General features: G+C 40.6%; 1 protein-coding gene across 3 annotated transcripts in view; it reads right to left on the reverse strand.

Annotated features, from left to right (window-relative positions):
* SLC22A15 (solute carrier family 22 member 15) overlaps positions 1-21,919 on the reverse strand; it is a 90,213-nt gene that overhangs the window by 44,121 nt on the left and 24,173 nt on the right. For all 3 annotated transcript variants that reach the window (XM_002810376.5, XM_009245846.4, XM_054529095.2), the window contains 2 exons: positions 3,598-3,730; positions 2,431-2,595 (listed from right to left, as the gene is read on the reverse strand). In XM_002810376.5, coding sequence (XP_002810422.1) covers positions 2,431-2,595; positions 3,598-3,730 — 298 coding nt within the window. The remainder of the gene's footprint in view (positions 1-2,430; positions 2,596-3,597; positions 3,731-21,919) is intronic.

A 21,919-nucleotide genomic window follows, 5' to 3' on the forward strand; every position in this document is an offset into this window, starting at 1 on the left:
GCTTCAGTATTTTTTGTTTTTCAGTTCTTAATAATTTTCAGTGAATTAGCCGGAAATCCTTTTTGTTAAGTACTACACTGCAAACTGGTCAAAAATGGATGCTTGCAGTTTGTACTTGTGCTTTTTGGTATATGTTTACATATTGTTTTTTACATATTGCAAATATTATTTTGTAATAAGCATAATTTTTCAAACTAATTTTCATTGCCAAATAATCAGGCTATTTCCAGCAAATCCCCTATTGCTGAACATTTAGGGTTTTCTCTGACTTCTTGCAATTCATAAGCATATTTGAAGCCACAGGTTTAGATAACATCATTCTGGAAAGAAACCAGCTTGAAAAGAAAGACCAAGGACAAAACCCTGGGGAAGACCTCGGTTCATCAGAGAGGGAAGGAAGCTACTCAAAAAAAGTTCCAGGTGCTATCAGAGCCTTACTTTGTCCTGGGTGCAGGGCTGTGTACTGGTCTTCAGGGAACTCTCACACTTGCTCTGAATTTCACATTGAATTTGGCAACCATGTGGTTTCACTGTTACAGTTTTTCTTCCTCTCTCCCTTTTCACTTTGCTACAGAAATTTTGATAGTCTCATCTTAACCCAGCATCAAGGATAAGAATGAGAGGTCAAAACACTCCAAGGGGGACTCTTTTCACTGGCTTTAGGCAACTAGCAAGAGAGCAAGAGACCAGGGTTGGTCCTTTCCCCTAACACATGCAACATGACAGGAAAAATACTTAGATAATCTGGCAGGGTGGGAGTGGCATACGTCTTTTATAAAAGAGCATCTTCATGCAAAAACTAAAATCAAATATAAATACTTTAATGGAGAAATGTTAAGAGGTACAAGAAAAATATGTATTCATGGTGTTCTACATGAGCACAATTTTGGACCTCAGGAAAACTGAAATCAAAGGAGAGAGTGCCTTTATCCCTTCCCTGGATACAGGGAGCAGGCATGATCACCATCATTACCAACTTCTTAGAAAGTCCCAGGAAATTGGCCATACTATTCAGAAAAATGACCCTAAAGTCTCAATGCAAATTGAAGACTCAGAGGAAGCTTTTTCACTCATCCCAGCTTAGGACCGGTTCCAAAAAGACTTTAGAAGTTGCTACAGACAAGGTGAATCCTAAGGCAACACTGTGTGAGACCAGCAGGAAGCCTGTCTGGAGAGGATGGAGCTGGTGTCTCTTCCTCTCCAGCCTAGTTCTAACTGATCCAACCCTATGGATCCTTCTGCTCGACAGCTGTTTAGTGGAGATGCAAACAGACCACAAGTCTACTTTATTTAGCCTTGTGTCTTCCAGTTTGATACAATAGCCCATACAACTTCAAAAACAACACCAGTTAGAAATAACAGGTTGACCAGGCCAGCACTCACATGAGGTGACATGCTGAAGTTCCAAGAGGAGAGTCTTTGGGGAACAGTGGAAGGATGACCTGAGTATCATCAAGACCCAGGTTACAGTTCTGGCCCTGTCAGCTATCAGCTGCTGAAAACAGGCATGTCACCTCACCTCTCAAAGGCTCAATTTCATCATCCACAAAATGAAGGTAGAAATCCTTAACTTGTAAGCTCCAGGAATATTACAGATGGATGTCAAATGCCTAGCATGGTAGCTGGTACATAAGAGATGGCTGGCACTGTGTATCAGGTTCTAAGAAATGGCCTTCTCATATAGATCCTCCCAAAGACACATTTCCATCAGTCACACGGTCAACCTGTTTCCCATATCCATATAAGAACATCCATGGGAAACATTCAATCATTGTCAAGTGAATGAAAGTAAAAGAAACAAAAAGTTATCATTGCAAACCTAAGTCTATAAAGTCTTAGACACAGTTACTTCTCTTATGACAATATTTGAAATTAAATAACCTTTTAAAATCATTTATTTTGCTATCTATGTAGTTCTTGAGAAAATAATGGGATAGTCAAAAATAATTCAGTCTCAATTTTGGAAATTAAATATCAATAAAGAAATGCTACAATAGTACTATGTTGACTTGAGAGCAGTAAAAACAAAAAAGGGCTGTGAAACAAAAATTTAACAAACTAAAATAAAAAGGCTGTAAGAAAGGAGTTTCTAGTATTTCCTACATCTGCACTATTTTTCAGTTTAAGTTGTAAAAATTTGCTAGTGTCCTTCTGAGGAAATCAATACTCTCCACAGTAATCTGTAGGCAGTCCATGAGGCGGATGGCAAGCTCACATGTGAGGCAGGACACCAGGAAGACTGTCTACAGAGGAATATTAATAAAATGACTTGTTCAGGGTCATACAGAACAAAATCAGAAAAGCAAATCTAATAGTTGGATAAAGTACCTCAAGTCCAAATGCATTTCCAGACTCTAGGATTAAACTGGGTCCCTATAAGATTTTCTGGAGCTGCTCACCCAGTCCAGAGCTGCATGATTTAAGTAGTACCTGCAAGTGCCCAGTAAGCGGTGCCCACACATTCATTAAGCAAGACAAAGGCCACCAGCGACATCCCTCCATTCATCATGCCCACCAGGAAGCGAGTTATTGCAAAGAACTCATATGAGGGGGAAAATCCATTTGCAATTGCAAATAAGATGTCAAGAGCAAAACCTAGAAAGAGAGAACAATATTCAATAATCCAGAGGCAAACTAGCATTTGATGAAAGTAATAAATTATATTCATTAGCTTATAAAATAAATGTTTATAAACTTAAATTTTCTGAGCTGTTTTTGTGTTTTTTCTTTTGGTTTTTGTTTTTTTTTTTTGAGACGAAGTCTCACTCTGTCACCCAGGCTGGAGTGCAGTGGCACAATCTCTGCTCACTGCAAGCTCCGCCTCCTGGGTTCACACCAATCTCCTGCCTCAGCCTCCTGCGTAGCTGGGACTACAGGTGCCCGCCACCACGCCTGGTTAATTTTTTTTTGTATTTTTTAGTAGAGACGAGGTTTCACTGTGTTAGCCAGGATGGTCTCAATCTCCTGACCTTGTGATCCACCCACCTCGGCCTCCCAAAGTGCTGGGATTACAGGTATGCGCCACCGTGCCCAGCCAGCTGTGTTTTTTTTGTTGTTTTTTTTTTAACAGCTTCTCTTGGAAACTATTTTTTTAAAAAACCATAAGGTTTACTTTATTACATGATTTCTGTCAATCACAGACAATTTTCAATTATTCACAATAATGCTGGAAAATGAAAAATCCTTGCTCACACTCAGCTTGTCAAGAGCACTATGCCAAGTCCTACAAAGCTCATTTGAAATGAATCAACACAGAGAGATATAAGGAAATGGGCCTAGTACACTGTCACAGTCTTTTACTTCTCTCCTTAGCAACATGGCATAAACTAAAATTTGGGGGTTGGAGAAAGCACCATCACCTATGAAAGGTTTAGAACACAAATATCTGACTTTAACTAGGTGGGCTAGTAACTTAAAAGTGCCTGGCCAGAAGCACTCGAGCTGCAGTTTGGCCTCTTGCCAGGGTAATAAAGATCAGCTCTGTGTCCATATGCCAATTCCCGGAGAACCTTAAGGAAATAGTCCCCTTATTATTTCCCTAAGAATCTTAGAGAAATAAGCCCTCTCATCCAGTTTATGAATACTCTAATAGATTACCTGTGAGATAGACTTTTTTCCTTCCGAAGCGATCTGAAAGCTGACCAAAAGAGATAACTCCAACAAATACACCACTGAAGAAAAAAGAGCTTGCTGCGCTGACTTTGTAGGATCTGTTGGCAATTAAAAACCACTAGAGGAAGATAAAACAAAAGAGAGACATGTAGGATTCAGTTAGCTATTAAAAAACCAAACGTGCAACAAAAACTTGAACACCAGAACTTCTATACTGCATGATCCACTATTAATCAGAATTCAGTAGAATTTGTCTCAGACAACATCCAATCAGATTTTATCTTCAGAAACACTAGAAATCACTATTATTATGATGCACTCCCACAGTTATCTATACATATCTTATTACAGAATTGAACACAGTGTATAATAGCTAATTGCTTATGCATCTATTGACTATGTCCCACATCCTAAGGCTCTGTGTTTCTTGAGAGGAGCCTTGTCCCATTTATTTCCATTCTCTGACGCCTAATATACTATATGACATATATGAAGCAATAAATACATGAACTTTTTGTCCAATAGGCTTGTGGGTTTAAAATCTCTTGAGTATTTTCCTCAAAAAGATTAAACACAGAATTACCATATGATCTGGCATTTCCATTTCCAGGCATATACCCAAAAGAACTAAAAGCAGAGACATGAAGAGATATTTGTACACCCATGTTCATAGCAGCTGTATTTGCAATAGGTAAAGGTGGAAACAACCTGTGTCTATCGATGGATGAATGAATAAACAAAATGTGGTATACACATACAGTGGAATATTACTCAGCTTTAAGAAGGAATGAGAGAATAGGCAGAGATTTGTTAAAGGATACAAAATTACAGCTAGATAAAAGGAATAAGTTCTAGTATCCATATCACTGTAGGATGACTATAGCTAACAATAATATATAGCTTCAAATAGCTAGAAGGAGGATATCAAATGTTCCCAATACAAACAAATGATAAGCATTTGAGATGATAGAAATGCTAATTACCCTGATTTGATCACTATACATTGTATGTATTAAAACATCACCATGTAGCCCATAAATATAATTATGTCAATAAAATTTAAAAAATAAAAAGGAAGAGGCCAAGTCGGGCGGATCACAAGGTTAGGAGATTGAGACCATCCTGGCTAACACGGTGAAACCCCGTCTCTACTAAAAAATACAAAAAATTAGCTGGGCGTGGTGGCAGACGCCTGTAGTCCCAGCTACTCGGGAGGCTGAGGCAGGAGAATGGCGTGAACCCGGGAGGCGGAGCTTGCAGTGAGCTGAGATCACACCACTGCACTCCAGCCTGGGTGACAGAGTGAGACTCTGTCTCAAAAATAAAAAATAAAATAAAATAAAATAAAAAGGAAAAAAATTCTGATTCATGCTACAACCTAAACTCTGAAGACATTATACCGTATGAAATAAGCCAGACACAGAACACAAACATAGCATGATTCTATTTACATGAGGTACCTGGAATAGTCAACTTCATAGAGGCAGAAAATAGAATGGGTGGTTACCAGCAGCCAGAAGGAGTGGGGAACAGGGAATTATTACCTAATGGAACAGAGTTTCAGTTTGGAATGTTGAAAACGTCCTGGAGATGAATAGTGGCAATGGTTACACAACAATTTGAATGTATGTAATGCATCTGAAACTACACACTTAAATGTGAATAAAATGGTAAATTTTATATCACATATATTTATGACAAAAGAAACTCCTTTAGTATCTTCTACTTTTGGGAAACTTAGGAAATTAAAGAGAAAGCAACCATTCTCTGCTTAAAACACTACTATCTCAAGTCTTTTCTAGTGATGTGTTAAAGATGATATTTGGTTATAAGAATAAAAGTGAACCCATGTCACAGAATAACCTCAGAGAACCAAGAGACCACTCATCCTTCCTCTTCCTGGTCCCCTTCGCTAGAGTCAGTGCTGACAGGTATGTGAAGGGCTCCTCCTCCTGGACAACTTGCTAACTTGCTCTCTCCACCTTTCAGATCACTCCCTTCTGATGCTTCACAACCAGTCATCAAGGCTCAAAGTACATCTAACTTCTCTCCTTCCCTCGTAGTCTTGTAAGACTGGATTGATAAAGGTCTTGACAAGACAGCTTCTGGACATCTCTATGCAAAACCACCCACCAAAAAGACTCAGGAATTGGGAAAAACAGATGAGAATAATGTCCCCTCACTAATGTATGCTTTACTTCTGAATTCCATTCTTCACATGCAATTCTTAACAAGTTAAATTAGCTGGTTTTCCTAGCCCTTCTTGGATTTACTATTTCTTTCTTTCTTTTTTTCTTTTCTTTTTTTTTTTTTTTTTTTTTTTTGGCAGGGTTTCGCTCTGTTGCTCAGGCTGGAGTGCTGTGGTGCCTTCACAGCTCATTGCAGCCTTGACCCCCCAGCCTCAAGCAATCTTCTTGCCTCAGCCTCCCAAGTAGCTGGGACTGGAGGAAACCACTTTAAATAGGTGGTTCAGGGGAGGATTCTGGGGGGAGGTGACATTTGTGACCTGGATGATGACAAGTAACCAACCACAAAAAAACTCTTCGGGGAAAATAATTGCAATGGCCCCAGGTGAAAACACACCAGTGTATCTCTAGTGGAGGTGGTATGAAATTAGGCCAGCGAAGCAGGTGGGCATCAGATCATGCACGGTTAGGCCACAGTAAGGAGCTGAGAGATTTTATTCTAGTGCAAAGAACGAATATTGAATTACTGGGTTTATGTTTCTAAAGATCACTCTGGCCACTTTATAAGAATGCAATATGATAGGAAAGAGTGGAAGCAGGGGAGTTACAGTAATCATTTAGAAGATAATGATGGCTTGGATGAAGGTGGAAACAGTGGTGATGGAGAGAACTGAATGGACTTGGGATGTATTTTGAAGGCAGGACTGTCAGATGTTGTGATGGAGATGTAGTAGGAGTAGAAAGGAATGGAAGAGTCACCTAAATTGTTCATTTTAGCCACACTCTGGGTAGTTGTGACATTTATCGAGACAGAGAAGGCCGCAAGGGGTGTTAGGTACATGGTGGGAATTCAAGAATTCTGTGTGAAGAAGCTCAGACAGAGTACGCATATAAAACATCTAAGTAGAGATGTCAAGCAGGCATTTGGCTGGGAGTCAAGCTCATGGGAGAGGTTATGAAGGTTTATGAAACTACAGATACAGGCTGGGTGCAGTGGCTATGCCTGTATCCCAGCACTCTGGGAAGCTGAGGCCGGTGGATTGCTTGAGCCCAGGAGTTCAAGAGCAGCCTGGGCAACATGGCAAAAACATGTCTATACAAACACACAAAAATTAGCTGGGTGTGGTGGTACACACCTGTAGTCCCAGCTACTCTGGAGGCTGAGGTGGGAGAACTGATTGAGCCTGGGGGGTTGGGGCTACAGTGAGCCATTACAGTGAGCCTGGGAGGTTGGGGCTACAGAGTGCCGTTGCACTCCAGCCTGGACAACAGAGTGAGACCCTGTCAAAAGTGAGGAGAGAGGGGGGGGGAGGGGAAACGAGGAGAAGGGAAAGGAGAGAAGAGAGGGATAGAAGAGAAGAGGAGAGAAGAAAAGGAGAGAAGCAAAGAGAGATGAAAAGAGAGAAAGAGAAAGAAAGAAAAGAAAGAAAAAGAAAGAGAAAGTTTCATATAAAAGAGATAATAAAAGAGCTGTAGCATTTGAAGAAAAAAATTTTGTTTTGTAAAAAATTAATTTATTTTGTAACATGGATAGTTCTGTGGTAGAATTTTTGACTCATGAGGAATGCTTATGGTAACATTTTACCAGATCTAAAAGTAAATCAATATGAGATATCAGGTTGTCTTAGAAAAGACAAGACTGTATCTGTCACAGGGAGATCCCTTCTTTTACAATGGCCAATATACACAGCTTGATTGTACTTGTTCTTAATACCCTGAAATTCAAACACTTGCTTTTTTTTAAATTTATGTTCTTAGTGTCTGTTTTGGTCTTTTCATGCTTTTAAAATCTGGCCTGCAACTTTAGTCTTCATTAACCTGCACCTCAAGTTTCGCTAGTCTGTCTACCTGGTCAAGATATTGATCTTGGCCTGTTTTATTGATTAAACACAAAACTGATCTGTTTTGTGTTTAATCACTAAAAAATGGCTAATTTGAAAACTCCATAATCAACTATTCTGTTGCCTCATTTGCTGAACTTCTCAAATCCATGGAAAAGGCTATAATACTATCCTTTTAAGTGGATAGCTGTCAACTTTTGTGGCAATTTTAGGAAGAAGTAGCCCAAGGGATGTTTGAGCAGCAAATTCCAAATTCTGATTCTCAGGTTGCCATTTCCAAGTGTCAAAGTAACTGCTAGTAATTTTTCTTCATGTCAATGCTAGTTGGGCTCATGTATCTCTCTATTACTCTTGGAATACATGCAGGAACTGACAGAAAAATGGAAAGACAGATTTTTCAAAAGCAAATTAGAGAATGTGAAGCTGGAACCCAGATCTCCCTGACAGATCCTAGTGAACTGGGGATGGTTGACACAAGGATGCCAACTCACAGATTCAGAACAATGGGTTGACAACCAGCCCTCCACATCCTTCATCTCCCAACATGTGAGATCTTGGTTTTAATGTTTTGTTTCGCCCAGTTTTAAAAACTTTTCAAGTATTGTTGATATATGTATCACATACCTACTATGTGATCTAAGGAGTTTTATTTTGTCAACGCCCAGACAAGATACACTAGGATATTGAACCCTATAGTATTTGAGAAAATGTATTGGCGTAATCTACACTTAAAGTTTTGGAAGGAGCTCACTCAGCAGACTAGACTCAATTGCTAGCTCATTTTCTTCCCCCTTTGGTCAATACTTAGTACTAGGGTAAAACCTGAACCAGGATATTTCCAGGTCATTTTAAGTTAAACTATAATAAACCTAAATATGATAAGTGTGGCTCTCAAGAAATGTGTTTTTTATGAGTCTTTAGATTTTAAAAATCACTAATTTATAAGTCATTCAAACCCTGTTGAGTAGAGATTATTAAGGTGATGAATTTTGTATTATTTTTTGTTAATAATAGGCCAAATCCTAAAGCCACAGAATGAATGTTCTTTTTATGTTAAGGTACTTCAAATTGAAAAATCATTTGCAAATTGAAAAAGCAGGAAATCTACTTTTCTTTTCCCATATATTAACAGAAAAGGAAGACTATAAAGACAAAATATTTTCAGTCTCTCAGGCTGACTTACATCTATTTCTGTTTTATAATCAGCATCTGTATTTTTGTTCTTATGCACTAAATTGAGTTGAGCATTCAATATACTCTATTTTCAAAAAGGATTTGAGGGGCACAGCACTAAAAGCACTCGTATAATCATTCACTGATCTAAAGAAAATGGACCTGAGAGAAAATCAGGCACAACTGGGGGCAGAACCAATAGCAGGTGCCTCCAACATAAAAGATGAAAGGAACATAAATATGGCAAATACAGGCGTGAGCACAGAGCCAGGGCTATGCAGTGCCTTCCAGTTCCTAAAGAGGAAAAAAGCTAGGTGAACAGAAGTGAAGGCGGTTGAGACAGAGACACTCTTGGTTGGGTACTAATGAAACATTTGGAGGTTTCTTTTTTTGATATTTATATTCTTACTGCTTAGATGCTGAGAATAAATGGCATGCCCTGATAAGGGATAAAGTACTGGCGTACATCAAGAAAAGTTGCTTTAGCTGCAATACAGAGAACAGAATGGAGGTAGGAAGCATAGGAGTGGGACGATCCATCAAAGGCCATTACAACCATGCAGGCCAGAACTGGAGACTTCCAGAAGAGAAAGGATTCATGCTGGATATAGGTGCCTGGAGTTCAGAGGTGAGATCTGGGGTGAGTCATCCATGAACAGATATTATTTGAAGCCACCAGAATGGATTAGGCCAACCACAGACTGAATGAAGCTTGAAGATAAATTTTAAAGGAAGCAACCAAATGTATCTTTAGCACCTCTCTTAAAATCATAAAACCTTAAGCTTTATAGACATGTCACAAATCAAATAAATCATTTTCCTGAAATACAAATATAATCTGAAAAAACAAAATATTGCTTTAAAATGGACCACATGCTTATGTAATCCCCAAAACAAAATTAACATCTGAGTAATGAAACAATGTATATCAAAGATATGTCAAAGAGGAAGGCTGCCATACCTTATAACCAGATAATAACCAACCAACTTTCACATAATACTCTCCCCTCATCCCCAACAGCCAGCCTTTGGTATGTAAATTACAATATATTGGCTAAGACTTTCTATTTTTTCACCCTCAGCATGTGTTCCCTTCAGGAAGCTATGGAAAAAGTCAACTGAGTACTAGAAGGACTACTAGAAATAAGGGGTCCTTTTGACTTAGACAGGGTAACAGAATCAGATGTCACTAGAAAGGATGGGGAAGGAAGAAAAGGAAGGTTGCATGTCAAGCATGAAGTGAGGGTTATGGCCTGTGTGCTTGGGGAACAACAGGGAGAAGGCTGGGGATGAGGGAGAAGAGAATATAGATGCCCCTCAACTTACGACTGGGCTGCCCCCCCACCCATGGTAAGCTGAAAATATGGTAAGTTGAAAATGCATTTAATGCACCTAACCTACCGAACATCATACCTCATAGCCTACATTAAATGTGCTCCAAACACATTATCCTACAGTTGGACCAAGTCATCTAACACAAAGCTGACTTTATAATAAAGTGTTGACTACCTCATGTAATTTATTGAATACAAGAGAGCACTGTAGAGAATAATATCACTTGTTTGCCCTCAAGGTCACATGGCTGACTGGGAGCTGCTGCTGATGGGGAGCTGCCCAGCATCATGAAAGAGGATCCTTCCACACTTACTACTAGCCCAGGAAATGATCAAAATTCAAAATTGGAAGTACAGTTTCCACTGAATACTTTTCACTTTTGCATCATCATAAAGTCAACAAATCACATGTTGAGCCATCCTAAGTTGAGGATCACCTATAATGTGTTTTAAAATCAACTTCCAAAGTGGTTATTTTCACACTTAGCTGATCTTTTGTTTCAGGGTGTATCTTACTCCACAGTGTGTATTTTAAATACAAATACCTAATAAATTTCCATTTTTCAATTGACTTGTATCATTTACACTTACTGTCTATCTGACATCCTGGTGTACCCATATGACACAAACAAGCCATCTCCAGGTTTCTTTCCTTTCCTTCCTCCACCAAATAGCCCTGTGCTGTTATTATTATCCTTCCCTACTGTATTACAGCACAGAGATCAGGGGATGTTTCTTTTTTTTCTTTTTAAGAGACAGGGTCTTATTTTGTTGCCCAGGCTAATCCATGAACTAGGAGATGTTTCTTAAGTTGATCATGAATATTAGGAAGAAGAGCAAGAAGGACCTCTGTCATACTGACTCCAAGAACTGAGAGACATATCCAGCCTCTACTCTGAGCAACTTCTCCTTGGCTCTGCAAATGTGATAAATTTGTCTGCTTCTGTTTTTTCCTGTGACCTAAACAACCCATTGTAGGTTTTTTATTTCTTCTTCTATTTTATAGTGACATTTCATGGAATAATAGTTGAAAAACATGCTATAACCACAAACCACTCTAATGAAGGGAGAAGTGAACGGTAAAGAAAAAAATCATTTACACCAAGCTTTTACAAGCAGTGGGTCATTTCCCTCCCACAAGTGGGCTTTGCCCTTTCTTGCCCTCCCTGTTTTGGCTCAGGGCAGGTGACTGACTCTGCATCACCCACAGATGAATAATGTAGGACGACTGTCCTGCAGAAGTCTAGGTAAGGGTATGGTTACCTAAAGAAAAGCAAACAGATTTTTCATTCCACTTTTGCCATGAAGCATGACACCTGCCAAAAAAACCACTCTCAGTACGCACTGTGCCCTCCTCTCCCCACTCCCCGCTTGCATCCCCACCTCCTCCCCCGTGAACTATTCATTCTCCACGACACATCTTAAGTCTCATCTGATTTACCCCAGCGGAGCTTACCACTCTTTCCTTTCTGCCACATCACCCTATTTTTGCTTTACAATGATGCATGGTGAAGTGTGTCCATTTGTCTCTCCCCTATGATGCTGTGAGCTTCTTAAGGGCGTATTTGTATCCCCCATGCTAACCTTAAAGTGTCTGTCAGCACTAATTAATTATTTGCTGAATTATTTATGTAAGAAGAGCAAGTGCCATCATCTTATAGGCATCTTCATACACAATATCTTCAGGTCATGACTTCAAGCATCAGGTTGTGGGTTTACGGGCATACAGGGAACTACCTAATTGGTTACCATTTCCTTGGAGCCACCGAATGCCATTCTCTTGAAAAGGAGTGTAGACAGATTTAGAATTTGAGGGGGTTTCCTTCTTCCTATAGCCAATCTGACAGCTAGAATACTTGGTTTTATCTTTAGCCCCTGAAAGCATTTTAGTTGGTCCACAAATATCCCCACTGAGAGAAGGATATACAATCATGCAGGGATAAGAAACGTGCCATGGATGATTCACAGTATATCAAGGAACCTGCAAGCCAGGCAGGGGCTGTGGCAGTTTAGACAGTAGTACCTAGCCCCTCAGCTGACTGCTGTATCCCTTCTAAAAGGCAGACTTGTTCAGGGACCCACATAGTTCACTAGTCCCAACACAGCCTTCTCTGAAAGGAGGACACACCACATGACTATTCAGGGCATAGCCCAACTAATCATAAAGAAAAGGAAGACAAAGGGCAGGTTACCCTGGTTGTCCAAGCAGGTCAACCAAAATGGGCAAACAAGACTGGGCCCGTGCCTATTGATCAAGCCTCTTGTTGCTGGAGGTCATGCTTTGATGAAAACCAAGTCATATTATAACTGCCACGGCCCTACCCAGACTCCCAGCTTGTCAGTATTTCAAGGCTGCAGGGATGAAGCCAACAGCAGCTTCCTAGGATCCCTGCAGCACATCCATAAGGGCTCTACACAATCAGAGAGCCGCTATGGTCTCCTGTGAAAAATTCTGAATGGCTCTGATAACCATTCCAACCAAACTTCAGCCCTCCCCTGGCCTGTATTTAAAATAAAAATAATTACAACTTTGTACATGAAAATCTAACTTCAGGAGAAAATCAGGTAATCAGAGGCCTCCTGTGACTAGGGAGTACTTGGACAGGGTATTTCAGGAACAGGTTCATGGTGATTAACTAACTTGCTTCATTTCAATGTAGTTGTCACTCTGAATTACCACTTAATGGGTGAAGTGTGCAGGCTATAACAATCAGTAGTACAGGCGTAAGGAAGCAAGACATTAAAAAAAATTAGCCCCTAAAGCAATTAATTGCAGTGAATTTTTCAAATAGTTTTAATACTCTGTCTTTTGACCCCAGGGTATGGCTTGGGGAAAATATATTAATCTCAAGATAATAGTCAGTCAATTTCAGCTCTTCAATATCCACAGTGATATTAAGAATTCCAACCTTACACTTTTTGGTTGCAAACATTAATTAAGCATGATAATTGTGTGTCTCCATGATATTTGGTGCTTTCTGAATGAGTCAGAGCTCAGGGAATAATCTGAATACAGCAGACAGCAATTTGCTACATAAATTCGCTCCAATAGCTATTAGCTCATTTTAGAATAGTCAAGACTCCTAGATTAGAGTTTTGCATTAAATACCAAGTTAATCACAACTACCTAACCTTTTATTTGCCCTTCCCAAAAACCCTTCTAAAGAAACTTCTGCAAGGCCTGACCCAAGTGTAATAAGGTGCAGGGTAGACGTTAAAAATGTGTGTTTTTAACACAGTATCTTTATACTATAGAGTTTTGTAGAATCTCTCTTAATATTTATCTTCCAAAATTTTATGTGATGGGTCAACAGGACTTCATATTTGTTTTTTAACTTTGATTTCAAACAAGATTATTTCAATATGAACCAAACATTACCTATATACCACAGATTATATATTAAGGATATTCACCAACTTAGTGACAAGTTTAGGTACCAGTTTCAATACTCCTTTAGAGATTTCCAGGAGCAAGTGAGAGTCTAGTGAGGTCACTGAAATTGACTTAATGCTAAGAAATTAAGTGGAGGGTTTAGTTTGGCACTGCACTTCACCGTAATAAGGATGAACTCAACACAGTGCAGAGACTAGTAGCTCCTCAAGGACACCGGCTAAAGAGTAACTGATGTCAACATGCTGCCTGGTGCTGCTGGCCTTGGCTGCCCCTTGATCACCATTCACATTATTCTCCATTCTGCTGCTGTCTCTCCTTGATTCTTATCATTTTGTTAGCAGCAGCAGGAAACTTTCAAGCTACCTATACCATACCAGCACTCGGAACAGCACGCAGACAGGGCTCTAAAGCACAAAGCAGAAGTACAGTGCGTGAACTAACATATAATTCACACTCTGAACGGTGGGACGGGGGCACACAGCACAGGCACTTCATTGGTACCTCAATATAAAGGACTTCAGGAAAAACAAGAGATTCTGTGTTAAACATGTGAAACAGAGGAGGCCTTTGTTAGGTCTCCCTGAATCTATTCAGAGGGGAGAGACATGGTGAATGTTGTCACTGGGGCAGGTGGTTGCGGGGCTCTGAGAATACAGTGAACTGCTGAGAGCAAGAGACTTAACTATTGTCCATTCTATTTAATTCTCCTTTGTTATTTTTTGTTCTATTAGGAAAAATGTACATTTATTTGAGCTTGACCAGCAATAAAGCTTAATGTAATCATTACTACTTCCACCGTACTTGAGTGGGTTTTGTGGGGGTGGAACACTGGCCCGGCTCCTCATGAGTCTGACACACATGCCCCAGGTCACATCACCTTGTAGAAGGCAGATGCTGACACCACTCACAGATGGGCTGCCTGCCTGGCCTCCTTCCTTCTGCTGGCCCATGCCACAGTGGCCAGGCTTGTTTACTAACTGTGGGGCACTGAGGAGGTCACCCAGCTACTCTGAGCCCATGTCTTCTTCCCTTTTTAATTAGCAGACTAGTATTATTGCTTTCTCTTCTCCCCTAGAATTCACTCTGTCCAAAGCACTCTCAAGCAGGTGACTGCGAGCATCTTATTTAGCTTTCAGCCTAATGTGTTGGGGAAGAAATGAAACTTTTTATATGAGGAATGCGAGCTCTCCCTAAATTATTGGGCCCAGAGAGGCACTGGAATGAAGCAGCAGTCATGTCCCCATCTCCCCTTGAGCCAAGTATCATCTCTTGAAGCTGCTTGCTATGTGGACTCTAGATTGATGCCACTGGTAGCTATACATTAACCTAACAATGCTGCACACTGGATACCATAACCCCTACTCTATAGTTCAACAATATACAGCCAATTACTGATCAATGTTATTTATGTAAACTAATGAAAACTCCTAACAAACAATCTTGTATCCACCCACTCCTTGTTCCTCTTTTTGCCTTTAAAAGATTACTTGCCACAAAGATTGAAAAGAGCGCTTCCTACAGTAACCGGGAAGTGTTTCCTGGGCAGCTGTCCCCACCCTGGCTCAAAGAAACTCTTTAAAATTATATTTTGTGCCTCAGTTTCTTCCTTTAGGTTGATATTTCATGCCCCATACACTATCTCCCCATGGTCACTGTGCTAACTGTTCTCAAATCTGCCAAGGCATACTCCCATTGGCTCTTCCTGTCCCTTCACTGCCAGTGAGCCAAGGGGCCCAGGCAGAGTTGATCTTCACCCTGTTCTCATGGACATGTTTCTGGGGCTGCCACAAATGGCTGGCAGTGGCAGAGGTGCTGAGGCCCTGGACCCTACTCCTCTGCAATGACAACAGCAAAGTATCTAGCTCTTCTAAATACTGAAATGCCATCTAAGATACCATTTAAAACTAAAGGCTTCTATTCTTTTTCATTTTTTAAAAAAGCTTGAAAATCACTGGTGAAGTGGAAAGAATATGAGCTCATCGAATCCCAGACTAGCAGCTTATTAGGTGTATGATTTAGGGAAAATTCTTTAAATTATCTTCATCTGTTATTTCACTAATAGAGTGGGGTCGTTGGTAGGACTAAATACACAGCATCTATGGAAGGCCTCTGGCAGAGAGACTCCCATCCCAGAGTGCATTTTTAAAAAGTGGTTAGCTGCCTCTTCCCTCTCTCCTATACCTACCAGACCTTGTATAAACTTATCTTCTTACCCACAAACTCAGTGCAAAGTATGGAATGATCTAGTCACAGCTGAGGATCCCATGGAGGTTGTGGAGTTCTGTCCTGTTGTGTGGGTCAGCGATGCCACCTGTACTCCTCCAACAAAAAGTAGGCAGGCCACAGCCACCCTTGCAAAGCATCATGAACACACTCAGGCTGAAGCAGCCAGTTCAGCATCTGGAATGCTTAAAAGATAACTGATCCCAAATCATGACCCCAGAGTTCCCAAAGAGCCCTGAGGGAGGGTGGAGGTGCCACAGGGCGGCAGTATGGGGATCTCATCTAACTGTGCAGCAGGGACAGCCCATGCCCTGCTCCCCATGTTGTTCTGGATACATCTTGAAGCACCTGCTGGAGACTGAGGGTCACTATTCGCACAGGTAATTTGTACCTTGAAATAAACCTCTGAGGGTGGATAATTGTTTGACACCCTGGTGGGATGAGAAATATAATGTGTACCTCTATATCACGGGAAGAAAGTACCAAGTATTTAGAAACGTATAATTATGAATAACTATAATCAAGGTGGATAATAACATATACATCCCAGTCTAAGCATCTCAGTGGCTACACATGATGGGAATGAGAAAGAGGACAGATAAATAACACAGGAAGAGGGAGGGAGACAGGGTGAGGAAGCAAGGGTGAGAAACAGAAACAGAAAGGCACACAGAGGCAGAAATGATAAAGACAGACAGAGGGAAAGGCAAGACAGAGAGTGAATGCAATGGATACAGAAATAGAAAGAGAAACAGAAACAGAGAGGTAAATACAGACAGACTGAGATGAAGAGACATGGGAACAGGCAGAAACCGACATACAGACAAAATGACAGAGACAAGAAAGAGCAATAAGGACAGAAGGTGGGGAGAAGAGAAGGAAAGGAGGGAGGGAGGGGACACAGAGACACAGATTGACAAAGACAGATGGCAAGGGAGACAGCGATTCATAGATGCACCCCAGTGGGCTAAGATACAGGTAACAGGAAGAAAAAGATGTAGCTACTATCACAGGTGGCAAGGTGAAGGCTGTCTCAGCCCTTAATTCTTTTCCTCTCAGAGCTGCTTTAAAGATCTTCAGCATTTGCCAAGGAAGCCGTTTCACTCAATTTCTCCTGTTTCTAACACTCTTTATCTTGAGAGTAGTAGTTCCCTGGGTTCCCTTTAACTAATTCACCCTTCCTTCTGTCTTCCACCTTCAGTCAGGCACTATTTATTGTGAGATCCTAGAAGTCAGCACAGGAGATACAGTGTGGACCAGAGTGCCTCATCCCTGTTGTCCTGGAGTGCAGGATCTAAGAGCTCTCTCTCTTTATAGCAAGCCTTCTCTAACATAAGGCAGGTAATAGTTGCTCAGTGAACACTTGTTAATAATGGTATACCTCTGGAAATATGTAAAAGGGCTCCTAATTATAGCTTAGGATACATATAGTGGGATATTTTGCATAAATGTTGCTTAGGTCAAGCTGTCACCCTGGTACCACAAGCATTCTAATCAAGATTTCATTGTCCAGTGGTGGTCAGCTGTCCTTCTCTTCAGAGAGCCCATTCTCCAGCAGGAGCTACTATAAGGGGTTGTCAAAAATGGGTGCTTTGCTTATTCTTGATTAAAATAGCAGCCTATTGACTAGTAATAATGAATACCAAAAGTGGGCTAACACTGTGAAATTGAAGGCATTCAAGATAATGGATTTTGTCAATATATTAGGGGTACTCCCCACCCTTGCAGGAATTTGTGAGATAATCCAATGTGTAGGTACTCTACCTACAGGGTTATGCTCTCAGCTAAAACTCCTCCTTGGTCCTGAGCCAACATGAACTCTGGAAGCTTCTTTCTCCCTGATGCTGGCTGAGGAGTGGAGGTTGGGAGTAGGAGTGGTGGTATCAGTACCTGCCTATGGAAAATTGGAGTTTACCTACAGTGACCTACCATAGAAGCAGTGTTCAAAACATCTAGGAGACTAAAGAGCTTGGACTTCTCAAGCCTGCAAGACAGTTTTTTATGTGCTACTTTGATTACAAGAATTTAGTTAATAAATGTATATATTGTATATGTGGCAGAATTTGGTCTGGGATTTGCTTTAATTATAATGTAGTAATAGATTTACTGGAGAGCAGACCTATAGTTCTCAACCATTTCAAAATCCTATGGAGATCGATCCTAAGTAAAACCAGGGCTTTTTGGAGAAATGATTAATTTCATGTTTCAGGGGTGGGAGGTACAAGATGAACTTGGAATATCTTGTTATGCCAAAAATTTCTGATAGGCATATCAGAAATGATAGGCATGTCAAAAGGACACAAGAGGGATCCCACTTCCAAGAAGACTAAGTAGGCATGCTTTTTCTTATTCCTTCCACTAAAGATAAGAACAGAAACCAATAAAATTCAAAACAGAAAAACGATAGAAAAAAATCAATCAAAATGCTCGTTCTTTAAAAAGATCAATAATATTGACAAATCTCTATAATGACTGAGAAGTAATTAAATAAGAAAAAAAGACACAAATGTCCAATACCAGGTAATAAAAGGGATATCATTTCAGACCTTGAAAATATCAAAACAATGATAAGGTAATACTATGAACAATTCTACACGCATAGATTTGACAACTTAGATAAAATGGACCAATTCCTGGAAAAGTACAAACTACCACAACTCATCCAATACAAAATAGATCATTTGACAAAATAGCCCCATAACTATTAAGAAAATTGAATTCATAATTTTAAAACTCCCCAAAAGGAAATCTACAGGTTCAGATAATTTCACTGGAGAATTCTACCAAAGGCTTAAGGAATTAATACCAACTCTACACAATCTCTTCCATAAAATATAAAAGAAGGGAACACTTTCCAATTCATTTTATAAAGCTAGTATTACTCTGATACCAAAACCAAAGATAGTATCAAAAAAGAAAACTACAGAGCAATACTCCTCATAAATATAGAAGCAATAATTCTTATCAAAATGTTAGCAAATAGAAATCAGTAATATATAAAAAGAAGCATGTACTACCCAAAAATGCAAGGCTGGTTCAATATTTGAAAAACAATCTCTGTAATCCATCATACTACAAGATAAAGAAGAAAAATTACACAGTCATTGCAATTGATGTAGAAAAAGTATTTGACAAAATTCAATATACATTCATAATAAAAATTCTCAAAAATATTGGAACGGGGAGGAGAAAGAGCAAGATGGCCAACTAGAACACTCCAGCAATCATCCTCCCCACAGGAACACTAAATTGAACAACTATCCACAAAAGAAAGTATTACCAAAACACCAGGGGCTTGCTCTAGGTCCTGCTGCTTGCCACACAGAAAGCCAATCACTGAGACAACAAGTATTGCCAGGGAAGAAGGCTTTATTGGGTGCTGCAGCCAAAGAGACGGGAGATCAGTCTCAAATCTGTCTCCCTGACCAACTAAAACTGGGGACTTATATAACAAGGAAGTAATATAGCTACATGCAGGAAAACAGGAATTAAGGAGAGGTAAGGAAGCAGTCATGATGAATGAGGGGTCTGGCCTTTCACTGTCTCGATGCAGTGATCTGCCGAGTTTCAGTTGCTTGATAATATCTGAGAGGCCTAAGGTTCAGTTTCCTGAGGAAGGAACTCCAATAAGACAAATATAACTTTCTCTAGTTTTAAAAATAGAAGGGTCAATTTCTTTGTTTATTCAAAAGAAACCATAAACATCAGCTCTTTGGGACAATTGGGTGAGTTTCAAAAGGACCTTCTTAAGAACCACAAATCAGGACTGGTCACAGTACCTAGTTTTAACATCACATCAAGGAAAGAGGCACCTAAGAGGGTAGGAAAGACAGTCTTGAATTGCTGACACTACCCTTCCCCCATCCCACAGAAATACCACATGGCATAGGAAGAGAGAATCTGTGTGCTTGGGAAGCAGACAGTACAGTGATAATGGAACTCTGCATTGGAACTCAGTGAGTCCCTTCACACCACAAAGCAACACAGGGCAGAATTCAGCTGGTGCCCACAGAAGGAGCATTTAGATGAGCCCTAGCCAGAGAGGAATCGCCCATCCCAGTGGTCAGAACCTGCGTTCTGGCTAGCCCCACCACTGCAAGCTAAAGAGCTCTGGGGTCTTCAATAAACTAGTCCTTGTGGCCTAGACTGCAATTCCTGGGCAAGTCCTGGTGCTGGGCTGGGCTCAGAGTCAGTGGACTTGGGATGCATATGATCCAGTGAGACACCAGCTTCGGTAACCAAGGGAGTGCTTGTACTGCCCCTTCTGCAATCCCAGGCAGCACAGCTCACAGCTCCAGGAAGAGAGGGAAGAGTGAGTAAAGAGGGCGTTGTCTTGCAAATTGCATACCAGCTCAGCCACAGTAAAATAAAGCACCAAGCAGAGTCTTGATGCACCCATTCCAGGCCATAACTCCTGGATGACATTTCTAGACCAACCCTGGGCCAGAAGGGAACCTGATGCCCTGAAAGAAAGGACTCAATCCTGGCAGAATTTACCACCTGCTGGTTAAACAGCCCGTAGACCTTGAATAGAATAAATATCAGTGGTAGCCAGGCAGCAGTCACCATGAGCCTTGGACAAGACCCAGTTTTATGTTGGCTTCAGGTGTGATCCAGCACATTCCCAGCTGTGGTTGTCATGGGGAGAGACTCCTTCGCTAGAAGAAAGGAGAGGGAAGAGTAAAAAGGACTTTATAACTTGGATACCAGCTCAGCCACAGTAAAATAAAGAAGCAAGCCAACTCTTAAAGTCCCTGATTACAGGCCTTCGCTCCTACATGGAATTTCTAAACTCATCCTGGGACAGAAGGGAACCCGCTCTCCTGAAAGAAAAGACCCATGCCTGTCAGCTCACCACTTGCTAAGTAAAGAGCTCCTGGGCCTTGAATAAACATCAGTGGTAGCCAGACAATAGTTGCCACAGGCCTGGGGCAGTGTTGGTCATGGGCAAAGGCTCCTTCTGCTTGAGGAAAAGAGAGGGAAAAGTAAAGGGGACTTTGTCTTGCAATCTCGGTACCAGCTCAGCCCCAGTAAAATAAAGCATGAAGCAGATTTTTAAAGCCCCTGATCTCAGGCCCTACTGCCTGGATGGCATTTCCAGACCCACCCTGGTCCAGAAGGGAATCTGCTGCTCTAAAGGGAAAAGATCAAGTCCTAGTAGGAGTAATCACCCACTGACTAAAGAGCCTTTGGGCCTTGAATAAACATCAGCAATAGCCAGGAAATAGTTGTCACAAGCCTTGGGCAGGACCTAGTACTATGCTGACTTCATGTGTGACCCAGTACAGTCCCAGTGGTAGTGGCCAAAAGAGTGCTTATGTCATCCTTCCCCTAACTCCAGGGAGCTCAGCATGGAGAGAGATGCTGTTTGTTTGTAAAACAGTAAGGGAATAGAACAAGAGGCTCTGCCTGGTAATCCAGGAAATTCTCCCAGATCTTAACCAAGACCACCATCGTATCTCTACGAGTTTGTAAGAGTCACAGTGCTACTAGGCTTGAGGTGCTATCTAATGCACTCATGGCTGCAGTGACCAAAAACTTAGATCACAACACTCAATTACTTTTGAATATTTTGAAAGCCTTCTCAAGAAAGACAAGTACAAACAAGCCCAGACTGAGAAGATTAGAGTAAGTACCTAACTCTTCAATGTTCAGGCATTGACGAACATCCATAGGCATCGAGACCATTCAGGAAGACATGACCTCATCAAACAAACTAAATAAGGCACCAGTGACCAATTCTGGAGTGACAGAGATATGTGACCTTTCAGAGAGAATTCAAAATAGCTGTTTTGAGAAAGCTCAGTGAAATCCAAGATTACTCAGAGAAGGAATTCAGAATCCTATCAGATAAATTTAACAAAGAGATTGAAATAAAAGGAATCAAGCAGAAATTCTGGAGCTGAAAAATTTGACTGACAAAATGAAGAACGCACCAGAATCTCTCAAGAGCAGAACTGATCAAGCAGAAGAAAGAATTAATGAGCGCTTAAAGACAGGCTATTGAAAATACACAGTCAGAGGAATCAAAAGAAAAAAGAATAAAAAATAAGAAAGCATGCCTACAGGATCTAGAAAACAGCTTCAAAAGAGCAAATACAGAGTTATTTCCCTTAAAGAGGAAGAAGAGAAAGACATCGGGACAGAAAGTTTATT

Source organism: Pongo abelii, chromosome 1 (genome assembly GCF_028885655.2).
Source record: "Pongo abelii isolate AG06213 chromosome 1, NHGRI_mPonAbe1-v2.0_pri, whole genome shotgun sequence".
In the NCBI taxonomy this organism is placed as follows: Eukaryota; Metazoa; Chordata; class Mammalia; order Primates; family Hominidae; genus Pongo; species Pongo abelii.